At 38.6% G+C, this 24,189-nt stretch overlaps 1 protein-coding gene across 20 annotated transcripts in view; it reads left to right on the top strand.

The window, feature by feature from the left end:
• Positions 1-24,189, top strand: part of GPHN (gephyrin) — a 234,953-nt gene that overhangs the window by 76,959 nt on the left and 133,805 nt on the right. For 12 of the 20 annotated variants that reach the window (XM_053385637.1, XM_053385629.1, XM_053385600.1 and 9 more), the window contains exons 4-5: positions 3,338-3,430; positions 19,995-20,033. In XM_053385637.1, coding sequence (XP_053241612.1) covers positions 3,338-3,430; positions 19,995-20,033 — 132 coding nt within the window. The remainder of the gene's footprint in view (positions 1-3,337; positions 3,431-19,994; positions 20,034-24,189) is intronic. The other 8 variants (XM_053385662.1, XM_053385619.1, XM_053385715.1 and 5 more) reach the window with 1 other exon arrangement.

Here is a 24,189-nt window from a genome sequence, read left to right as displayed (position 1 = left end):
CGTACACCAAAATTATTAAATTATTTTTATATGGTTCCATGTTAGCTTTTTACTAAAGCACCTTGAAGAATTTGCTTCAAGTAAAATTTAAGGTGTGTGGGCTTGTGTGTGTATAAAGAACATTTTTTAAAAGGTATATAGAAAATCATTTTCACCTTCCTAGACATGGGTCATTTAACATGGGTGTTGTTGATTGTTCATTTTCTTTAGCAGTTATAATTATTTGATCATATTCTGTTGTATATTCTGTTGTGTGTTGCTTTGATTGAGATGATGCTATAAAATGAAATTTTGTTTGGTATGCAGAGCAGAACATGTTCACTCCCTTTCATTGTTGTAGACAGTTAACTTTTGTGTTTCATGTAAGTGATGGTACTGTTAACTCTTGAGGCCCCAATTATTGAAGTCTCTCTGTTGATTTGAATTTTAAGCTATCTACAGCTGTTACTAATTTAATGACAAGTAACCATTTTATTTGTGGCCTCAGTAGCAACTGAGCAATCTTCAGTTTCATATCTTTGAAACATTGACAAATGGCCAATTCTGAGTAAAGAAATTCTGGTTAACATCTATCTGTAAGCTATTCTTGAATCTTAGACCTATTTTCTTACATTGTAATCTATAATTGCTGTTTTAGCCTAAAATGTTCTGGAAATAATCATAGGGCTGTATATCAGATGCTTGCAACCCTGCTGAGAAAAATAACTGGCAATAAGTCATCATTTAATTTATTTAATTTTAATTGGTTGAAAATCAAATTCCTAGTAAGGGATCTAAAGTTTTTACAATTTCTGTGATGTTTGTTTTAATAAACGTAGCTTAAAGAATTTTTGAAATAAATTGTCTATGTATAGCAAGATTAGTACTTTGATGTATCTACTAATGTAGCAGTGGTTAATGCTGATGTTTCTTATTAAATCATTATATTATATCACATTTTTCCCCAGACACAACCTTCCACAAAGCGGCTGACAACAGAACCAACCTAATATAAATTTAATGTAAACAAACATTCATTAAAAGCAATGTAAAAAACATGTTATAAAATATTAACAAAATAGCAGCATGTAAATATCCTAATCCAGACCACCAAAGATAAAACACAGAGAGAAATAACCATTTTAAAACTCCAGACCAGTATAAATAATGGAAAGCAAATAGAAATACAGTGGTGCCCCGCAAGACGAATGCCTCGCAAGACGGAAAACTCGCTAGACGAAAGAGTTTTCCGTTTTGGAGGTGCTTCGCAAAACGAATTTCCTATGGGCTTGCTTCGCAAAACGAAAATGTATTGCGAGTTCCTGCGGGCTTTTTTTCCTCCCCCCCCCCCTTTTCTAAACCGCTAATAGCGCTAATCCGCTAATCCGTCAATGGGCTTGCTTCGCAAGACGAAAAACCGCTAGACGAAGAGACTCGCAGAATGGATTCTTTTTGTCTTGCGAGGCACCACTGTAAGGCCTGATACAAGGGGAAGGTAGGGTTGATTGTACATACCACAGGAGGGAGTTCCTCTTGTTTCCCCAATTTATTCCAGAATCTTTAGCCTTTGTCAGGGTCATGCCCCTCTAAACAGTGTATTAAACTCATGGGGAAAGAATGCTGTATAGCTCTGGGATGTGGATTGAGGAAGGATCACGCTGATCTCACTTTCCCCCAATATGCTGCTCCCATTTCTTTACCCCTGCCCTCAATAATGTTTGGCTAGTATGCAGACTGTGGGCCCTCCTGAACCGAGATAGTTTGATCATAATGATCAGCGTCTGGCAATATTCAGATCACTCTACTGAATATTTTTTTCGCTCCAGGAAAAAAAAGACTTTGGCAGTCCCATCCACCATTGAACCCAGTGTGTTTTGACTATATGTGATTTTGGCTTTAGGTGTGATTGCAGGAATGTAACCCCCATGTAAGGGACGCCAGTGGCGCTGTGGGTAAAACCTCAGTGCCTAGGACTTGCCGATCGCATGGTCGGCGGTTCGAATCCCCGCGGCGGGGTGAGCTCCCGTCTTTCAGTCCCAGCTCCTGCCCACCTAGCAGTTCGAAAGCACCCCTAAGTACAAGTAGATAAATAGGTACCGCTTTATAGCGGGAAGGTAAACGCCGTTTCCGTGTGCTGCGCTGGTGCTGGCTCACCAGAGCAGCTTTGTCACAAATATAAAGTTTCATTTTCATGGTTTCTACATTTTCATGTGTCGTGCAATTCTAGGCTTTATGGGCTCTTGAAAATACTGTTACATATTTGTTTAGAAATTCAAGGAATCCGTTACTAATATTTCTTTCCTATGATCAGGATAGTCTATTGCTAATACTAAAGTGTCTCCGGACAGCGCTGGCCCCCGGCCTCTTAAGTGAGATGGGTGCAAAACCCTAGAGTCGGACACGACTGGCCCGTACGGGCAGGTGTACCTTTACCTTTACTAACCCCCATGTAAGTTGCGGGCTTACTAGTGATAACCTTAGGACACATCTGCTAAGATTACTGTACCTTTTGCTTCCTGGTAGGAAAAAAACTGGACAGAGTAGTATATTTTATTTTATTTTTATGAATTCCAACATAAATTTGTTTCTGAACCATGTACTTTTTCCGTTGAAGGATTGATTCAATCCTTTGTACTGAAGTGCTATTTCTGGGGTGGCAAATTTGCTATTATTTATATAAAGCCATCAAAATAAACAGCACTTTACAGGGCAATATAATCACAATAGAGGCTCCTGCTTTATGGACCTTATTGCCTGTGTTTTGAAGTTGGAAAATGGCAAAAGAGAGTAAAGTAAGAAGGAATGGCAAAAAGAGCTGAGTGTGAACAAATATAAAGTTTCATTTTCATGGTTTCTACATTTTCATGTGTCGTGCAATTCTAGGCTTTATGGGCTCTTGAAAATACTGTTACATATTTGTTTAGAAATTCAAGGAATCCGTTACTAATATTTCTTTCCTATGATCAGGATAGTCTATTGCTAATACTAAACAGTTTTGTTTGTGCTTTCAGGGTTGGGAACTTCGGTATTTTGTAAACCAAAAGTTTAGGCTGCTTCTTGGGAGAAAGGAGTGACAAAACAGGATGAGCAATTGTATTCTATTAGATATCAACCTACACTTGATATATTTTTGGAACTGGAAACGATTGGTATTTTAAATTTATTTTAAATTTCCTCCACATCTATTAATATCAGTGCTTTAAATGAAGTTTACTATCAATATTTAGGATTAAATTAAATGCAATACAATTATTCATAAAATAAAATGCACAGTTTGAATTTGCTCTGTCATTTATTTATTTATGAACATGAAAATCTGATAACATATTTCTTTGTGTGTGTGTGTTTTTCCCCCCAGGAGACATTGATAGACTGGTGTGATGAAAAGGAGCTTAACTTGATTTTAACTACTGGAGGAACAGGATTTGCGCCAAGGGATGTCACACCAGAGGTGAGAGAGTTTTATCTTTAAAGCCATCTGCCTTTTGAAAATACCAATAATGTTCTTCTATATGTGATGTCTCAGAAGGAATTTGGTATAATATAAAATTCCATTGCATTTCTAAAATAAACCAAAAAAAAAAGACCTGTATTAAATAGTTCAAAAGCAAACAATTGATTTTACTTCGGTGCCATAAGGAGGCTTGTATTTGTGTGCAGGCTACTTTACGGTGTTCCTGTTTTCTCAGTTGTGTCACTTGCTGACATATATCCATAGCTGTCAACCTTCCCTTTTTTTGCGGGAAATTCCCTTATTCCAGCGCCATTTCCTGCTGCTTCCCGCTGCTATCCCAGATTGTTATATATCCCATAGACTGTCCCCGGGACAGGTGAGGCTGCTGATCCCTTATTTTCGAGGCTGCTGATCCCTTATTTTCAAATCTGAAAGTTGACAGCTATGTATATGTTTAACAGGGACATGGAGATTATGCTATGGAAGTTGTTTTCAAAGTACAGTATAAAGCAGGCCTCCCTAGGGAGCTGTGAATAGTTACCAAAGAAGGTGCACCAGCCCCACAGTGTGTGCTTTGATTTGCCAAGGAGGATTTATGACAGCCTACTCCTATTCCACCCATTTTTGCAGTTTTTTCTTCCTTAAGGCTACTCCCACAGGAATCTTTAAATATACTATGCTTCTACTCTTTTCCTTTGGTCTGCTTTTGGTACAAGGCCATAGTGAGGAAACTATCTTTCCTTGTGTTCATTAATCTTAGGGATATTCAAGCAGTTGATTTTCTCGATCCTGGCAATGTCAGGTCCCTTTCACATATGCAGTCAGTAGTATGAGAGCTGCTTCTGTGAGTTACAGCCCCACACTGCAGGGCCATATGTGAATATGAATAAAGAGACTGCGCGGCTAGGCCAGCAAGACAAATCTTTCCCATGCCACTGGAGTCCTTTTGGGAGGGAAGATACCAATCAGATGGATAAATTTGTATGCTCACATCCTTAATACTTCTGCTCTCAGTAACGTGGGATTGTACCATGCATCCATGAATACCATAAGGGTGGCTGTATATGTTAGCAGGACCTTGGAGAATACATGCTCTGCGTATTAATAATGACTCTTCCATCAGAAAGACTAGGACTTTATTTTTGATTTCAACCCAATCCAGCTGTCAGACGTAGTCCCTCATGTGTAGTGTGTGATTGTGGGGGGAGTGAGCAGAGACAGGATTAATCTCCATAATAGTATGATTTACTTTGTTACACTTCAAATAGTCTAAAGACACTAGTATTTTATTCATGGTGTATTGCTGTACTTTTATCAATCTTTTAACATCAATCTTTAAAACGACTATTAGAACAAAGGTTGGCTTGAGGTTAAAAGCTTCCGCCTTGAAGATAAGCATCACTTGAATTTGGAAGCAATTGATTTATTCCTTGAGAAGTGGAGGGCATATATGCAACGGAAGTATCACAGTCTAAAGCAGAGGTATTTGGGTGGCAAGCTCTCAGAATAGTTTGTGGTGTTTTTAGTTTCAGTATTGCTTTTTAATCATTTTCTGGGGCCCTGTGTGGACCAGGTTGAGGTGAATCGGAGCCACCCACAAACAGAATTGAGGTTGCTGCTTCATTGGGTGACATATATTGTTTTTTCCTAGAAGGTATGAAAAAATAAAATATTTAATTAAAACAACCACCAAGAAGGGACTAACCTATCAAAAACAGATAAAGGAAAACCATGCATGTAAAGGGGGGATGGAGCAGGAAGGCAAGGAGGGGGTGGGTCTGCTGAGTTGTCCCCCCATAGCACAAGCTGCAGTTTAACAGTTGAGAGCAAACACAAGAGGGAAGGCAATGCGTAAGAACAAAGTCAGTTTCATCATACATGCCACTTAGAGTGCCATCTGTGTCACATTGCTGGCACCCAGGCTCAGACAGCCTGGCAAGAGATTGGGTTGGCAATCTGCCTCATGAGACTGGCAAAGACTGGCTGTTAATGAGAGAAATTTCCATGCCTTTTGTCTGTGCCAGGAGGATAGTGAGAAAATCTCCTCCACTGTTGCCCAGGGCAAAGCTTTGTTGTAGCTTTGCCCACTTGTAGAAATATAATTTTGATAGATTTTTAAACCAGAGGTTAACTACTTGTAATTACAGTTCCCATGATCTACCAGCCTTTCTTGTGAGTGTCATTTCTAGATTTAGCTGTATATTCTTGCTTTGTTACAAAAAAAAAGCAGGTTGGAAAATAAAGACAAAAAGTTGAGGAAAAATAATGTATTCAGTATGACTAAAAGTTATGACTAGCAGTAAGTGCTGCAGAGATGGAAAAATTGTTCTTAAGATTTATTTTAACTTCTGAACAAGTTGGGTCATTTAGGAATTATACCTGTAAGGACACAAATGCTCTTTAAATATTTATCTATCTTATATTTCTCTCATTCTAGATGCATTGCTTGGAGATCACTCATTTTTCCATTATGCTAACATTTTTGTGTCAAGTTTAACAGCATAATATATTTGTATCAGTATTCAATAATATATTTGCTGCATTGGCAGAATCCAGTAAATTAAAATTTAAAAACAAGAGAGGGAGAGAATGTAGAAAAGACAAAGAACCCCTGCAAGTATTATGTTCAGGAAAGCATTGATTCTGGGATTTACTAATGAGAGGGTGGGAAGGTCCTGTGATTGATTTTGTGGATTAACTTTGAGTGTGTTGTTTTTAGAATTGCCTTTTTTATCTATTGTACTTTTAAAATTATTACTGTTGTTAGTCACTTTGAGACTCTTGTGTGGGAAGAACCACACAAATTAAACAAGCACATAAAATAGTTCGTTTCTCAGTGTATCAATATTTAATGCTCTTCTTTTAAAAATAACCAGGACTTTAGTGTATTGCTTTTTGTTAGCTGCCACAAGCCAGTTTTCTCAGATATGGTATTCTGAATACTTTAGAACCTATTTGGCTTGTATGCCAGGCTGGTTGCAATTTTGAAACCTGTGTGGGCCTGTAATTTAATCATGAAATGAATTGCCAAAAGGACTCTGAATAATGTAGACTAATAGAATTGTAGAGTTGGAAGGGACCCCAGAGGTCATCTTGTCCAGTCCTCTGCAATGCAGGAATTTCAACCAAATCATACATGACATAAGACCATCCAACCTCTGCTTAAAAACCTCCAATGAATTAATTTGGTTCTTATTTTTGGTCTTTGGGCAGTTAGTAAATGAGATCTCTACCTGCACAGACACCATTTTTGAAATTCCAGTGCTCAGAATAGCCTTGAGGCCCTTACCCCTGAGTAGGGAAATCCTGTGCCCCTGCATGGCACAAGGGCCATGCAGGGCTCTGTCAGTTTCTTTTTGACTGCTGACTAAGTCAGACAACAAAAGAACTTCCTTTAGAGCTTCTGAATTTTTCTCCTCATATCTCCTCCTCAGAAGATATTTTACCAGAGAATCATATTTAGTTTCATCTCTTCATTGCTTATTTTGAATTTAGAATATATGTCTATATTATGTATGCATTGTCTGCTCTTTTACATTTGTATTGTTGCTCTCTTCTTTTTTGTGTTTATTGCATTCCGCCTGTGTTTAATTTATCTCCCTTTTTTCCTGCTTGTGTTCAACTTTAAAGTCAGTTTGCCCATAATGCCCAGCCATGATTTAGTGCCTCAAGAATGAACCCTGCCTTCTTCTCTCTCTTCTCTTTACTTTCTGCTTTGTTTGTTGCCTCTTAGATTGTGGTAAACTATAGATTGTTAGTTCATCCACACGTTAATTTGCACTTGTCCTCAAAACCAGGATTGCAAAACAGAGTTTCAAGCTAGTTTGAAATGTGCTGTCAAGGATGCTCACCAGCCAAAGGAATGCACATGGCAGATAGTTAACTCTTTATTGTCAAGCTGACACTTAACAGTCATTTCTATGGCTCTGAATACCCACGTTTACCAGTCTAGAGTCTAGGCAGCTATTCCCAGGTCTATGCTTTATGGAGCAGTTGCAGCAACAGGGGACCACTTCCTCTCCACCGGTTTATGAACTTTTCCCTGATGGGCTGCATGCACACAATCAGAGACTACGCCTGCATGGAAGCTTCCTTTGCTCTTCCCTCTTCTATTCACTTCTGGTTCTGGGAGACAGGAAGCACCCAGCCCTTCACTTGCCGGACCTGCCTCTTCCTCCTCTTTTTTTGACCCATCCTGTGCTCCACCCTCCAGCTCTAAAGCTTCCCCGGCGTCACAAATCACTGCCCTCCTCTCCTGAGTCAGACTCCAGCCCCACTTTCCCTGGTACACACTTGCCAGTGTCCTGCCAGTGTCCTGGCACTGACCACCCCTTATGTTTTCTGTTTAATTTTCCTTGTGCTTCTCCAATCTGAATTTCTGCCAAATTTTCAACTTATATTCACTGTTTGGAAGTTTAACATACAGCGATCCTATGACAAAAGGCAGTGGCGGGCCGACACTCTTGATTCATCTTGGCAAGAGTAGCATATTAAGAGAAGGAAAACTCAAAAAGCAAAAATGAGGAAGCAGCAATAGCATGTGCTTTGTGAATTTTGACTGAACGTTTTTCCCCATACATTCTGGAAGTCCATTTTACTTTCTTAACCTCATCTTGAAGCTATGTGAATGCATAGCTAAACAATCTGGACCTTAACTGATACTGAAGATGGTTGAACACTTGCGGAGAAATTAAATTTCTCAAAATTCCACTCCGTCCATTATGCACCCTTTAACAGAAGGGAGAGGATAATAGAGCTTCTTTATAAACTCCTTTGTGACTTTAGGGTGGCATATAAATTAAATAAATGGTTACCATACCACCCTAATTGTTTATCATTTAGGAACTCCCTATTAAAATGCAAAAATATAAACACAAATTCAAAGAAACAAAAAAAAATACAAATTCATATCTAGTCTATGTGGACTACAGAAAATAAAATGATGTATGAAACGGGAACAGTTCCCAAAAGCTCATTAATAGAGGTCCCTCCCCCAAATAAGCAATAAATCTTAATCTTCAAAATGTGTAAAATGATATTGCAATAGTAATTATTTGATCCAAAAAAGGTCAATATATAAATAACTCGGGGTCTATCACAAAAATGTGCTCATGTCATCATATAAACATAGCTGTCTTACAGATTCAGACCATTAGTCCATCTGAAACAGTTTTGAACCTGGGATGTTTTGCATGCAAAGTGTGTGCCCTTCCGCTGAGTTGCAGCCCTTTTTTGGCATTTAGTTGTATTGTTCGGAGGATAGTCAGTATTAGAGACTATGATGGCTCCTATAGGAGGAGGTTATAGCATAGCCTCCAATATTGTGTGGGTTATTATAAATACTTTTAATAAGTTAGACCTGCCTTGTGTAACATGCTGCTGATTGAAGTTTACACATTTTGTTAGATGCTAAAAACTCCTATTTCTACATGCTTTCCCATGTCAGCTCACATCCCTAATCTAAATTCTGCTTCATGGAATTCACATGTATCCAGCCATAGACAAGACTTTAGCAGACCTGAAGACATGCTTGTCCTTTACGCTGTTAACCATTATTGTTCAGCTATATTACTGTATTTTTTTGTAGTGGAAAGTATAGCTGCCTAGTAGGTGTCTCATTGCCAAGACAGAAAATAAGGGTACAGGTATTTAAAAAACAAAATCTGTTTCAATATTTCCCTGGTTTAAAGCTATTGTTTTACTCACTCTCCACTCTATTTTACCTTGCTCTTCCATTTTCTTTTGTAATTTGTATAAGTCCATTTCCTATCAGTTACTGAAGGAAAGTGGTAATTGGATTTACCCTATTCCCTTGTCAGGTCTTAGAATTTGATTGAAACAGTAGAAATGTACAATACTATCTGATATGGCTGTGCAGAACTAATATGGTACATGGCTAGAGGAATGGTTTTCTAACTTTCTAGCTTTAGGGAATATTCCATGTTAACTTGTCTTTCAAGGAACTCAAGCACATATACTAAAGAACTGTTGTATCTTGTAGAGAATTCTGAAAAACGTTTTAGGGTGCACACTCAGTTCACCTGGCCTTTGCCCAGGCCTGTTGGGGCTCACTGTTATTCTGCATGAACTGCATGCACAAATTGGTAGACATGAACAAGCTACTTTCTAGAGATACTTTCTGCCATTAGCTACTTAATTGAGGAAACTCATAAGCTTCTGGAGAATCCCATTATTCCTTGGAACATAGCTTCAAAACCACTGAGCTATCAACAGTAGGTTTGAGTGTTTGGGTCCTGGCATTACGTTTTCTGGGTGACTATAGGCAAATCACTGTATTGTTGCTCAGCCCCAATGCACAGCTTTAAATGCCATTCTGATCAAATTGGGGGGAATGTTCATGTACAAAAGCAACATGCAAACCAATATAGCCCTGAAGTGATTATTACAAGACAATAAATGTTAAATACTTTGAATATTGCATACTATTTATTATTTTTATTTATTTCCAAGTTCCCACTGTAATGAGCACCACAAGTTTTGGAATATATTTCTTTATGTTGCAGAAAAAAGAGAGAGTTTGTTGGGTACATATAAAGTGCATTAGGTGTTCTCTTTCCTCTGGGCTACATTGCTGAGGTATTTATTTGATTGCTAATATCCTTGAGAACAATTTATAATGATTCTCATGGAGGTCTGTTTGTAGTGGAAATAGATTTCATTATGTATAGCAGGCAGCAATACAGTACCATTTTCCTTGTTATGCACTTGCTGTGTTATGTAATAATATGATTTGTAAATAGTAAAGGGATTAAGTTTTGCCAAAGAAAGTAGAGTGAATCAGGAAACATTATTATTAGTCTGTGGTAATCTGCTAAAAATCTCTTTTACTTCCACTGAAAATTGATTGGGGAGAAACTAGAAATTATTTTGCTGAGCAGTTTTCCAACCGTAAGAAAAATGGCTTGTCTTTATCCTTGCAAGATTTGTCCTGGTCCCCTAAGTCATTTTTACATTTTCCCCAAGCTGATAAGTCGCTCATTGAGGAGACTCTTCAATGAGCACAAAACCGTAGAAGGTACACACCATTATAAATCTTATGCCAATATTTTATTTTGGAAAAATATTCTGACTTTTCTTTGAATTTACATCACATTATTACAGCAGCACACTCACAATCATCTTTCGAAACAAGCACATCATGAGAGTATTCCTCTTATGGCTAAGTCTCCATGCAGAGTAACCTGTATCAGGAATTCACCACTATGTGTGCTTACAACAGAAGGCATTTATCCATTAAAATATAACATGACTCTTTAATTTTTTTTTAGCATATGCAATACACATGTATGCTAAAAAGTATGTTTAATAAGCCCTTGCTACTGACTGTGCATTGATTGGGAATCTTCAGTGGTCCCCCATACACCTTTATTAACTGTTTCCTTTTTATTATCTGTTTCACTTGATGAGTCAACTACCCTGTTGTCCTCATCTCACCTCTCTGTGTGCCTCTCCAGTCCCATTACTTCCCATCTTCTGACTGGTACTACCCCAACATTATTTCTCCTCTATGCCATACAATCATCCTCTCTTTCCTGTGGTTCCTTCCCTACATCATTCAAACATGCCGTTGTCTCCTTTACCCTTGAACTGTTTAACGTGGTTGCATTGAGATACAGTGGTACCTCGGGTTACATACGCTTCAGGTTACATACGCTTCAGGTTACAGACTCCGCTAATCCAGAAATAGTACCTCGGGTTAAGAACTTTGCTTCAGGATGAGAACAAAAATTGTGCTCCGGTGGCAGCGGGAGGCCCCATTAGCTAAAGTGGTGCTTCAGGTTAAGAACAGTTTCAGGTTAAGAACGGACCTCCGGAACGAATTAAGTACTTAACCCGAGGTACCACTATATATCTTTGTTTCCATTAGAGCATATGACATGCAGCAATTACATAACATTCAAATTAAAAAATAAAACTACAATTTTAACCAAGTTAAAAAATTTAAACTACAATTTAAAAAACACTCAGATCAACATTTCTGAATATATTGACAAAGTTGGGTCAAAGTGTATATACCAAAATTATTACATATGTGAAATGATGTATAGTAATGTGTATTGCTTAGATTACTGACCATAAGTAAAAAGGTATTTTGTATCAATAACAGTTAGAATTTATAAGAATTTATAAGAAGGGGGAGGGAGGAGGGAGGGAAAATAAAATAAAATATGTACTTCATGCACACCAGACTGTGCTGTAAGCTATGGGTACTGTTCTACCATATGCCTCATTATTTGTGTAATCAATAAAGTCACACCAGACTATGTAAAAATTGTCGTGTTTCTTTTGGCCTCTCACTACTTTTATTTTTTTATGTTAGTTTTATTTCATTGGTCCACAGTTAATAATTGCAATGATTTCTATGTTCTAGCAATAGTTGTTATTGTAGTGGTTAATATATGTGTTATGAGCTCTTTGTTTTTAATTTACAACACATCATGACTATACACGTTAAGTAGAGAGAGTCCTGGGGTCATGGGGACTGTCTGCCTTGTTATCAAAGTTATTGCTGTAAATATATTTTTCCAGATCTTTTCAATTTTTGGATACTCCCACCACATGCATTAATATGTCCCTATAGTGGGACATCCTCCCTAACACAGCGGAGAACTGTTTGGTTTTATATAAACTAGGCACCTAGGTCTTAAAAACCAGCCAATACACAATTTTTAAAACTCTTTCTCAGGTGGTTGCCAATAGGGATTTGTACGACACTTTTGTCCACAGTGTTTTCCATGCCTCTTTTACAATTTCTAAATTCCAATTTAGTTCCCACCACCTTCTCAAATTTTGCCGCAAATTTTGCTGCAAGCAAAATTGAAGGTCTATAATAGATTTAAACAAATAAGACATTAGCCCTTCTTCCACTATTATTTTTTTCATATTTTGTTGATTGTCTTATGGCTTCATTTTTAACCTGACAATTTGTTTAAAAGGACCTTAACTGGTAGCCTAATAGCCATGATATCTGAACATTTCCCAAATGAATTTGCATCTCATTAATGCAGGGGCCTAGCATGGGGGGCCCAGGGGGGCTGTAGCCCTGGGCACATGATTTTTAGAGAGTGTGAGCCAGGCACTCCCACACAGACATCCTCATCCCACCCTGCCTGCTGCTGGGGGTCTGTGGGCCCCAGAGCCTGGCCTGGCCTCACTGTCACGCCCCAGCCCCCTCGCTGAATGGCCGACTGTCCAGCATCGGGGAGACTCACCCACCAAGAGCCATGCCTGGCTGCATCGGCAACAAGGGCTGGGCTGGGCTGGTGTGGTGGGTTATGTTCACCTTCTGTACCCTGCCTTCACCTGGTGTATGTGCTGGGAAACACCGCAACATTAATGGTAAGCGGTTCCATCTATGTAAAAATCTTTCAAATAATAGAATTGATTTTCATTCCACAAATCTCTGTTATAGGCTCTTTGGTGTGGGGTTTTTTTGGGGGGGGATGTTTTTTTTTTTTTTTAAACTGTGTAGAACAGTAATGGAATAATGGGTGAGAGGCCTGGAATCAAAACCTTTGCCCATTTTGTCCAACTTTTGAAAGTTGTAAGTGTGAATGGATTACTAAGCCAGTGTTCTCTAATGTGTTCCATTGAGTTCCCTTATTGCCAGACATTAGGTCTGTCATGTTGCTAAGTTGACATGTGTGGTAATAGCTGTTTAGATTTAGGAGTCCTCATCCTCCAACAGTTGGTTGAGGGTACAGCAAAGGTATTTTAAATGCATGGTCTGCCTGATTGAAATAGGAATATGTTTTGCTTTTTGCCATTTGGACATGTGGGCTGGTGGGATCCAAACTAGTAATGTTTAAAATAAAAAGAGTAATTTTGGAACAAGCATCGTTTTTAGTTGCAGCCAGTTGATGCATAATAGAAAATTTCATGTTACTCCAACATTGTATATCCATATTTATTGTTTTCCATACTTTGCTATAATTTGTTTCAATTATGGGTAACCTGAATGGGTAACCCAAGTATCTGAAGCTTTTTCTAATTTTTTGTAATATTTTGGAGAAGGTTTCTTCAAGTTGCCGGGGAGTTTGAAAGAACATTACTGCCAATTTTTGAAAAATTACCTTAAGTCCAGAGACATTAAAAAAGGTATCCAGTTCTATACTCAGGGGTGGAGGAAGGGGGTGCGGTGGGTGTGGTTTGCCCCGGGTGTCACCACTGAGGGGGGTGACAAAATGCCAGGCGGCACTCACCGCAGGGCCTGCAGTGCACCCTAGCCACTCATCTCTCCTGGGAGAGATGCTGTGGCTTGGGCGCATGCAGGCTCCACGCTGCCCCAAACGGTCAGCCCGCTGCCTCCCCCCAGCTGTAGGACAGCTGAGTGGGAGGAGGCAGGCAGACTCTGGAGGCCCCGCAGTGCGCCCCACCCCTATGGCCAGCTCGCCCCGTGCCTGGGCACGCCGTCCCAGGCACCCCAGCGGCTTCCTCCACAGCTGTCTATACTCAATAACCTTCCAGCATCAACTGGGCCTGGTGTACACGAAACAATATCGTCCCAAAATGTATTCCCTTCCATTGATAGTTACACCCTTTCCTGCCAGAATTGGCATAATTTCAGGGGTTCTATAATTAGAGCTTTGACCAAACTGCGGGAGGCAGTGGAAGACAGGAGTGCCTGGTGTGCTCTGGTCCATGGGGTCACGAAGAGTCGGACACAACTAAAAGACTAAACAAAAACAACAAAAACATAATTAGAGCAAATAATAAAGGTTATAATTGACAATGTTGTTTTGTCCTGCATCTGAGTGGACATTTTTGTGAATCTGTATTATTTATCCTAATTGTAGCAGATGTAATTTCAAAATATTTTCCAATTAAATCATGAATGTATTAATTTATTGGAGCTGTTCACTATGAACCTTTGGCTGACCTATGACTGTATAAGCACTGCATTTTTTCATCTATTTTATGGATTTATTGCAAAATGGCTGTAGGTGGATCCATTTGAACAAATAAGTTGCCATTCTGGCCCATTTTATTGGATCTCCCAACTACTTCACTTTTAAAGTAGCTACATTAATACTTGTTCTCATTTTAGCAAATAATCAATAGTGCCTTTCACCAGTCTAAACCTTCCACATTTTTGCTCCTATTAGGCAGTTCAGTTATTTTTATAATAAATCTACTTATATCACAACTTTGGGGAAAAACCTTTTAATTTTAACCTAAAACCTTTAAAACATACATCAAGGTGTGTGTCCTCTTTCAACAGTAGAGGGCACTCCAGTACCACTGTGGGTATAGAGTAAACCATAAGCATAAAAAACAAGCTTATTTTAAATGATAGGGTACATTAAAGTAGACATTTTATTTTAAACCTCATGCCCAAAATCCAAGGTATTTTCATATCGTCCAGTCCTATTGCTTTTGCTTCTGTAGAAAAGGAGTCCTTTTCTCTTTGAAACAGAATTCTAGCCTTGTATTAGTTCTGCCTTAGTTCCTGTTCATTTTCTGGGCATTTGAGAATATAGTAAACTTTCTGAAATATGTGCAGTGCTGCTTGTTCCTTGTCCCGTTCTTCTTTTTGATTGTTGATGGCTTTCCTTAGCTCTCGCATGGGCTCCTGAGCTGGATCATCTTCTCCAATGGGCACACTATCTTGCTCTCCAAAAAATCAATAACCTCAGGTGGACATTCCTGTTCTAGAGTTGTTAATAGTTCTGCGGTTTCTTTGAGGCTGGTGGCTGAGAGTGATGTGTTTCCTTTGGTGACTACTAAACTAAAAGGAAACGCCCAATAGCATCTTATTCCTGCCCCTTGCCATTTGAGTGTTATGGGGCGAAGTTCCCTTCGTTGTTTCAGTGTCCAATGGTAAATCCTGCAAGACCATGACAGGATTATTGGTCTTTCAACAGTCATCAAAACCTTCCTGATCTTATCTTTTTTATTAAAAAATGGTGGAAGCACATAACAATATCCTAGGGGCAGGGGGCTGTATTGTGCAGATGGACAATATCTTCTGGGGACAATTCCAGGGAAAGTATTATAGCTTTAAACCATTGGACTCCTCCTCAGTAAGCCCTCTCTGAACCCAGACGTGCATAACAACTATCACCTGGTCACAAATACCCATTTTCAGACAAGGTACTTGAGAGAATGGGGAAAGATTTTATCTAGACCATTTTAGGCACCAACATGACTTTGGTTGCTCTGATTCATAACTTGTGTCAGGAAGGGGGCAACACAGCTAATTCCTCACATTTTTTCAATGGCTTCTGATACCGCCAGCAATTGACTGTGCAATACCATGTTGCACCAGTCCTTAAAGGTCTGCACTGGCTGCCTGCTTGCTACTGAGCCAAATTTACAGGGCTGACTCCAACATTTAATACCCTACAAGTTATATCACCAAGCTGTCTGAAGGTGTGACTGTCCTGCCCATGAGCTTAGATCTACTGGGGAGGTCCTTTTAATTATACCAGCATCAGGACCAGGATACCAGGACCCTGAAAGGACCATCTCGGTGGCAGTACCCCAGTTGCAGAACATCCTTCTCTTGAGCTTGTACCATCATTTAGTTAGCTTTTAGCACTACCTGAAAATATTGCCCTAGATATTGGATTTTACAGATGGAAGGATTTGTGCATTGAGATCTGGTTTTTAATTGGTATATTGAAAATTTTGCTTTTGAAGCATGTGAACAGAAGAAGAGTGGGGGAGCAATCAGACAAATCAGAGAACATTTCTTCTGTTGTTTTACTTTTGGGGGTCAAAACTCCATGGCCATAAATGTATTAGAAATTTTCCCATAGGGATCAATGGAAATTGACAACCCATTATGCAAACTCTTGCCTAACGAACAGTTTCCAAGGAACAGATTGTGTTCAGGAAGCGAGACCTGCGTGTACCTTACAAAAGCTTTGTGAAACTACTTGGAATCTGCGGCTACTCATATTCACAATAGCTTTCCTGATGGTCATCATTTCCACAAGCAGGCTAATGTGTTTTGTGTTCTTCACTCCAACCTAGAAGGATATAGGGTTACTGAGTACTGAATCCTGTTAAGACAAAGACACTCTGGGTAAGAGGTTCCCAGATTTGATCACTGCTGAGTCTGCCTGTTCTAGATGGGGTTGTACTCCCTCTGAAAGCACAGGTATGCAGTTTAGGGGAACTCTTGGAGCCATCGTTGTCCATTGAGGCCCAGCTGGCTTCTGTGACAAAGAGCACCTATCATCAGCTTCAGCTGGTATGTCAACTGTGCCCTTTATTGGACAGTGCTAAGTTGGCCACTGTGACACATGCATTGATAACCTCGTGTCTGGATTACTGTGATGTACTCTATATGGGTCTCCCCCGATGCAGCTGGCACAGAATATTGCAGCCCGTGTGGTAGGTGGTGCTCCTTATCACACTAGTGCCTCCCCTATTAGCCACCAAGCCAGTCTTAAGGTTCTGCTACTTGCATGCAATGTCCTAAAAAACACTGGACTATGTTACCTGAAAAACGATCTTCCTCTTCACTGCTTGATAGGGTACCCAGTTAGTTTTGCCACAGCCTAATGGTTACCATCTTGTGGTAACACAGAAGCCAGGCTTTTCACTGGTGGCACTAGTGTTGTGGAAAGCCCTCACTGCTAAAATACAAGAGGCCCAATGAGTGATGGCAGTTCTCCGGCTCATGAAGACACCTGTTTAGGCAAGCATTCCCCTGAACTGAACTGAAATTTAATGATTTATTTTATTAAATTTCTATGCTGCACTTCTTCTGAGGATCACAGGGCAGTTTACAATATAGAAACACAAAATTCAGATAGTATAGTATAGACAGCATAGTAACAAACAAAAACAATACTTCCCACAGTATTGTATTTTATTTATTAAATTTCTGTTGTGCTTGTGCACATACTCTGATGGGACTCATTAATTGAATCCCACCCCACATTTAATAGTATTTACTGATTTTTGAAATGTGACAGCACCACATTATAATTGGCCGGATCAGAGGAAATACAGCTTGTTCTATCATATCATCATGCAGTCTTATAGCACAGCTGTGATATTCATGTCTATATTCAGAATATTTTTTCACCCATCTCTCCCTTGTTAATCCTGCATTGCAGCAACAGAATAATACTGGAAAAATTCTAACATTCCTTCAGGATGGGTATATCACATATTTCTGATACTTGTTGCGCATTAGTAGATCAAGCAGATTTCTGTGGTGTGTGGAACTATTTTCCTGCAAATTCCAAAGATCTCAGAAGCCTGTTCTGCAGTAACTTGGAGCAGGGCTTGTAGTGTGGCCTCTCCATTGTGTAAAATAGCATTACTGTTGAGATACAACAGGGCCCACTATCTGCAGTTTTTTGAAACCATTAGTGGCATTTTTGTTCTGGCAGGCCTTCCCAGCTTTAAAAATGGGTCTTTACCATGAGCGTCTGCTATGTTAGCATTTTAATCTCATTTTAAACATATTTGCCGTTTTTGTGTTTTTAACTGTTTTCAATACTCTTAGGTGTAAAATGCCTTGAGAGGGTTGCTTAGAAGCTGATTAACAAATCAATGAGGAGAAGGAGGCAAAGGAGGATACATTTTAAAGAAACATATGCTTAGTTGGACGTAAGCTTGGTTCATTTTATTAGTGGAATATGAATGATTAGAACCTGAATCCTAAATTCATTTATTTCAAAAAAAATCTAGTGACTTTAATAACATTTATGTGCCTTATGCTACGAAAGCTGCTACTTTTATATGTCATATTTTTAGGCAAATTGATACATACTAGTATAGCATCTAGAACAGTGACTGTGATTCATGAGTTGATGCTCAATGAGAGAATTAGCTTTTGGTATGATAGTCTGTTAGTTACATTTCTGTTCTCCTGTGGGCTTTCTGTTTATGCTAGTTTTCCTTTCTAAGCGACTTTAATTTAGGTCACAATATGAGGTACAGCAAATGTGCCATCTTTTGTTAAATCAGAGTTATGGGATCCATTCATCCTCTTACTGTCACTACATTTATTAATGTCTGCATACACTTTCTAAAAATATCCTTTCAACACTTAAATCCATACTTGCTCTTATTTTGTTTTTAGTCATAAATCTTATTCTTGGGTTCAAGACAGACTTATCTCCTGGAGTCTCCATCACTAACTGCATTGAAATATATATTTTAATTAGCTTCTGCAGTACTTCTGTGAAGAAGTATTCTGAGAGAGGATCCCTGTCTTAAATGTAAAGTAACTGATGAATTATTCCACTTATGAACCAGTGCTATATTATTGTATGGCAAACAGGATATGGCAAACATGATTCTTATCTTACAAAATATTCATGTTCTTACATAAAAATTCCTAAGTAGTCTACTACTTCACCTGAATATGTACCCAATGGGCACACAACTTTGGTTTTTTGTATAAAGTACAGTGCATGTTACCTTTCCAGCTGTGTTTCCTTGCCATACTGGACTAAATGTGATAGCACTACCATCACTTATTTATTTATTTCCTATTTCACATTGGTGTGTCTGTTTGCACAGTTTTGTCTAATGAATACTTTCATGAAAGTATGTTGATCTATTTTTTTTGTATCTCTTAATTACATAAAATAAACTTAAACTACATTTCTGCCAACATATGTCTCATGCACTCTGTGTAATATTGCAGATTTATACATTGTATTTTGAGAAAGAAAGAGACGTTAACTCCCAGCAGACACACCAACTAAAGTTATCACCTAAAGAGTAGTTTTGCCAGGCATGTAGCTGAAACGGTCTCATTGATTCATAATCATACTGCCTTTCCAGAACAAAATGTAGGAAGAATGGATCATACTAGCGTGATATAAATTAATATATGATATAACACAATCTTTATCCTTCAATTTTCCACATAATGAACACCATTGAATTGATGGTTTTATGAGAACATTCACTAATAATATACATATAACCAGATTTAAGGGTCCTTGTGTCCATTTCTGATTTCTGAGCATGACTTTGCTCAACCGTATGTGTGGCTCTTTGTGGGTGACCACTTAATGAAGGAACGAAAGCTCCCTGGTGTAACTAATTTTTTTAGGAAACTATTGTCCACCTAAATCCCACTCTGAGCCCCAAACACAGATAAATATTTCAAGAAATAAAAGGTAAATTTGAATTTAGAAGAAAGTGCTGATCCACTTAATGAGATCATTTTGCCACTTGCTACCATCTGCACAGTTCTTCTTTCTTAAAATCAATTCATTTTGAAAGGTTTTTTGATTTTTTGTGTGTGTGCCTGTACCTGTTCCCAAGCGAGATGCCCTCACGCTATATGTAGGCTCTATGTCGTCAAACTCTTCGAAGAAAACTAACTGCAGGTAAGTGATGTTGTTGTTTTTGTGAATAGAGGTGGGAGATTGTGATATTAAAATGCTGTGGGATTTTCAAACCTTTCTCAAATCTCAGAAAACGTTTGCATCTGGGAATGGGCAAAGGTTCTGTCCAGTTCTTGTTGTGCTCTAAGCACGTCACCATCCCTAAATTGACCTGCTTTTCCTTGAACCTGGGAGTCAGAAATCCCTTTTTCTCTTCTGTTTTTCTGCTGCAGAAATTCCCAACATTCCCATTTTGTGGGCTCCAGAGAGGGGTAAGCAACATCTTCAATCCCAGCCAATCATTTCTAATCCAGCTCTTTGCTAGTATTTTGGTTTGTTTTATTTTGAAATCATTTATTAGAAACAATTTTAGACGCGTTCCCATTTCTTTAATTTCCTTGTGGATTCTCATTCTTTAATTTCATTTATAGGAGGGTCCCCAGGCCTCCCTCAGGCACTAGGGCTCAGCCTCATTTCCATTTGTGTGCTGTACTCTTGTGGATTTTCACAATACACTATGTTGATCTAATGCTGTTACTGGAAGATGAGCATCCAGATTCTGGGGTTCTTTCACTTAAAATATTCTTAGTTCCGAAAGAATAATGTCATCTCACTGCCCTGGCAATCTGTTCAAGAGCTTCTCTTTCCTCCTTGCCAGCAGCTTTATCTGATTATTCATGGGCACAGCCCTCTTCAAACTCTGCTTTTAAAAAATGATATGGCGCTCATTGCTTTCTTTCTGCTTTGTCTACTTGCTGGCTGCCTGGCATTGCAATATACTATTTTGCTGCTTGATTTCCTGGAATGGTCCTCTTCACCACTGACTGCGTGGCATAAGACTGCCCAAGGTACTGCCCATGTATCCTTGCTGCCATTTGTATATGACTGCTTATAGGCAGTACCTCCAACTGAACTTCTCTCTTTTCACTGGCTAGCATTGCTCCCTTGCTGCTGTGTGCATCTGCTGACTTCATGGAACTGCTGTTCTGATGCTTTGTGCACCTGCTGATTGATTGATACTGCTCTATCAACTTGTTGCCTGTTTTGTCTTTTCCCTCCTGCCTTGTCCGCTTGACCACTAGCTTACATATAACTTGTGCTGCCCTCGGAATCTGATTACACATCAGCATTGCTGTGTTTATGCAATCGTGCTCATCTGCTGATTGTTTGCCATTCCTCTTTTTGCTTCTTTACTGCTTACTCTTCCAAAAATCTAAGTAAAAATGTGAGGAAGTGAAAAATGCTCTGAGTGGCTCAAACATGCCCTTATTCAAGCTCACATACCCACATTTTGTAAATGTATTCCTTTCTATTTTCATCAGAATACTCAATCTCAGCCTCTAGATAGATTGAGGGAGTCTGGATCTCATTTTTAGTCTTTTCTTCCATTATTTACCTCATAAAACTAAGATACTTTACAATATGCATAAAGATTAGTAGCAAGAACAATTTATGTTTATGAAGTGGTTCATAACAAACTTACTGAAATGATTTCACTATGGCTACATAACTTAGTTAATTATTTATCCCATCATTTTATTGATAGTGAAACAAACTCAGGCAGATTAAAGTTGGATCTCTTGTTTCAGCAAATTAGGCCATGATCATAAATGAGGGAAGGAATTGCAAGGGTGATGTTTCAATTACTTGATTCTGAGTTTGACTCCCTGTTAAGTGTACCCTAACTTATTTTGCAATGTTGATTTTAAAGAGTTAGGGAGACCAATAGGTAAACATATCTAGTTTACCTATTACAAGAGAGCCAAAAAGCCAGCTATATAACATACAAAACAAATGGCTATCTCACCATTACTAGATATGTAGCAGGTCATTCTGTTGTATAAAGGGCAAAGCTGAAAACATCTCACTGTTGACTTAGCGGATGTGATTCCTCCAGCTTATTGTAGTCTATCCTAAAGAAAAAGTAGAAAAAATTCCATTTAATGTATTGATTTAATGACAGAATTGAAGAGGGGGAGGTGTTGCTGAACAAACCTTTGACCACATTCTATCTATAAAAAACAGTTCTGAGGAGTCTGGCAAAAGATATCAGCTTTTTAAAAGATGGTAACTTTTTTCTTTTTGAAAATATGCTTAGTGCAGTACCAAATGTATCCCAGCTTCAAATGTTCATTCACAGCACTATCACTTCTATTATAAGTTTCAAAATCTAAGAACCTGCGTTCTTAACTTCTACCTGTGTTCCACACAACCGACATATCTCATGTCTGTTGCTGATACTCTCTTTCCCATTATCTCCTAACTTTAAAAAAACATTTCTGCAGCCGGCCAACTAACTGAGAATGTAGTTGAGACTTGTATTAATAGCTTCACATTGAATGAACTAAAGTCTGAATTTTGTTACAATTTGTGGAGCTTGCAGCACTGGGAAGGCTGGTTTTCTTGGAATATTGTATAGTTGCTTAAATTATAAGGAATTCTAGTGGAAATAGTAAGTTTTGCATGACTTCCTCTAATTTCCAGTCACTGCTCTCTGCACGTTTTTTAATGTCTTTGCTCCTTCCTTCATGCATTTTGAAATGACAACAAATTGTGTTGTATGGGACTGAGTGGCTCGTAGATAAATTCCCATTATCCAATTCTAACCGAAATAAATTTTTGCTTTCCTGCATCATGTAAAAGTTTAAAAGTATAACTGAAAGTGTTAGGTTTCAACTTTTCCAACATATACTATCCAATTTGCTGCTTTTGTTTTTGTTTTTAAAGCCGGCAAACCTAATTGCAAATGAATTATTTGATACTCTTTCAGCTGAAAATTGTAACTGCTGAAATATCAGGGGGGAGGATTTCAACAGGAAAGTTACTAATAAAGTAGGATGGACTTTTCAACTGAAATAGTGAATGATGCACACACATTCTCGCAACATAATAGCAATATTTGTTTCATTTTATGAAGCCTGTGATTTTTCACAATTAATGTAAACTTGCATTATTTTTATTTGCAACTTTACTCCCAATGTTATTAGTTTTTCTTGACTGACATTCCTCGTATTCAAACTGATATTCTATTCTTCAGTTTCTTCTTTTTTGAAAACTACTTTGTCTTGTGTGCTTATCAGTTTATAGCATTTTAGTGTCTGAAGCCAAACTACAATCTTTCATTCAAAACAATTTTTGTTTGTTTTAGCATCTCTTCCAAGGAACTTTATCATATTAACCAAAGTTTTTAATATTTTTTAAGGCTGGTGGTTTTCTTATTAGTTTCTTGCAACCACAATTAAAATAAGGGTACTGAATTATTTGCAACATTTTGGTTTCCCAGAGTCCAACCAGAATTTTCAATCCTAATTTCTTATATACTCCTTTTCTTTCCCCCTTTTAAGAACACCCAACATGTGTATGCTATCTTGATCTAGTTTGGACATTTCAGCTGTTTTAGGTTCAGATTTTTAAACACACACCTTTGAAATCCTGAAAAATAAACTCCCCAATTAAAACTCTCAGCTATATCTTTAGCCCTTATTGTTCTGTTATATTTTCCTTACAATAAGCACTTTGTCTTTTTGTCATGTAATCACAAAATATCCTGAGCTCTTTAGAATCACATGGCACCAGAGTTGTAGTTTTATTTCTCATTAAACTTAGAAAATTACCGTATTTTTCGCTCTATAACACGCACCTGACCATAACATGCACGTAGTTTTTAGAGGAGGAAAACAAGAAAAAAAATATTCTAAACGAAACAGTGGATGTATGATTTTTGTGGTTCATGCTGTGGCCACAGACATGTGATCTGACGGTGAGTTTGGGGTAGCCCAATGCAAAAATCCTGAGGATCCATGTGGATCCATGCTTTGTAACCACGTTTTAAGTGGGGAGGAAAGGAAAAGCACTCAAGGGACAAGGAGCATGTGTGGGGTGTGTGGAGAAGGATGCTACTAATAATGCAGAAGAGGGGTATAAGGGGAGAAGGCACCTCTCCTCTCCCACTTTGCTCCTTTAAAACAAGCAGGCTCTGCTTCTCTCCCTCCTCCCCGGCTTAGAGAGCTGAAAAGCTTTGCTGCTATTTAGCGAGCTGAGTGGGGAGGAGAGAGGGACAGAGAGCACGGTTTAAAGCAGCCAACCAGACAGGAGCCGCTTACACCTGTGTAAGCGGCTCCTCTCCCGCTTTGCTGTTTCAAAGTGAGCCACGGAGGAGGGAAGGAAGGGGAACCATGGATCCTCTGCTCACGACTGCAGCAGAACCCCCCCAAGCCACCCGTAGGCATTCGCTCCATAACACGCACAGACATTTCCCCTTACTTTCTAGGAGGAAAAAAGTGAGTGTTATGGTGCAAAAAATACGGTAATTTATACCTTTGAACCAGTTTCCATTTTGTATGTGGAAAATGTTTGTATCCTTGCTGGCATATCTATTGACAGTACAAAAATTTTATTGATATCTGATCTTCATGAGGCTTCAAAGAT

This window comes from Podarcis raffonei, chromosome 1 (genome assembly GCF_027172205.1).
Source record: "Podarcis raffonei isolate rPodRaf1 chromosome 1, rPodRaf1.pri, whole genome shotgun sequence".
NCBI lineage: Eukaryota > Metazoa > Chordata > Lepidosauria > Squamata > Lacertidae > Podarcis > Podarcis raffonei.
Note: the sequence above shows the minus strand (reverse complement) of the source record. Positions and strands in the feature narration are given on the sequence as shown.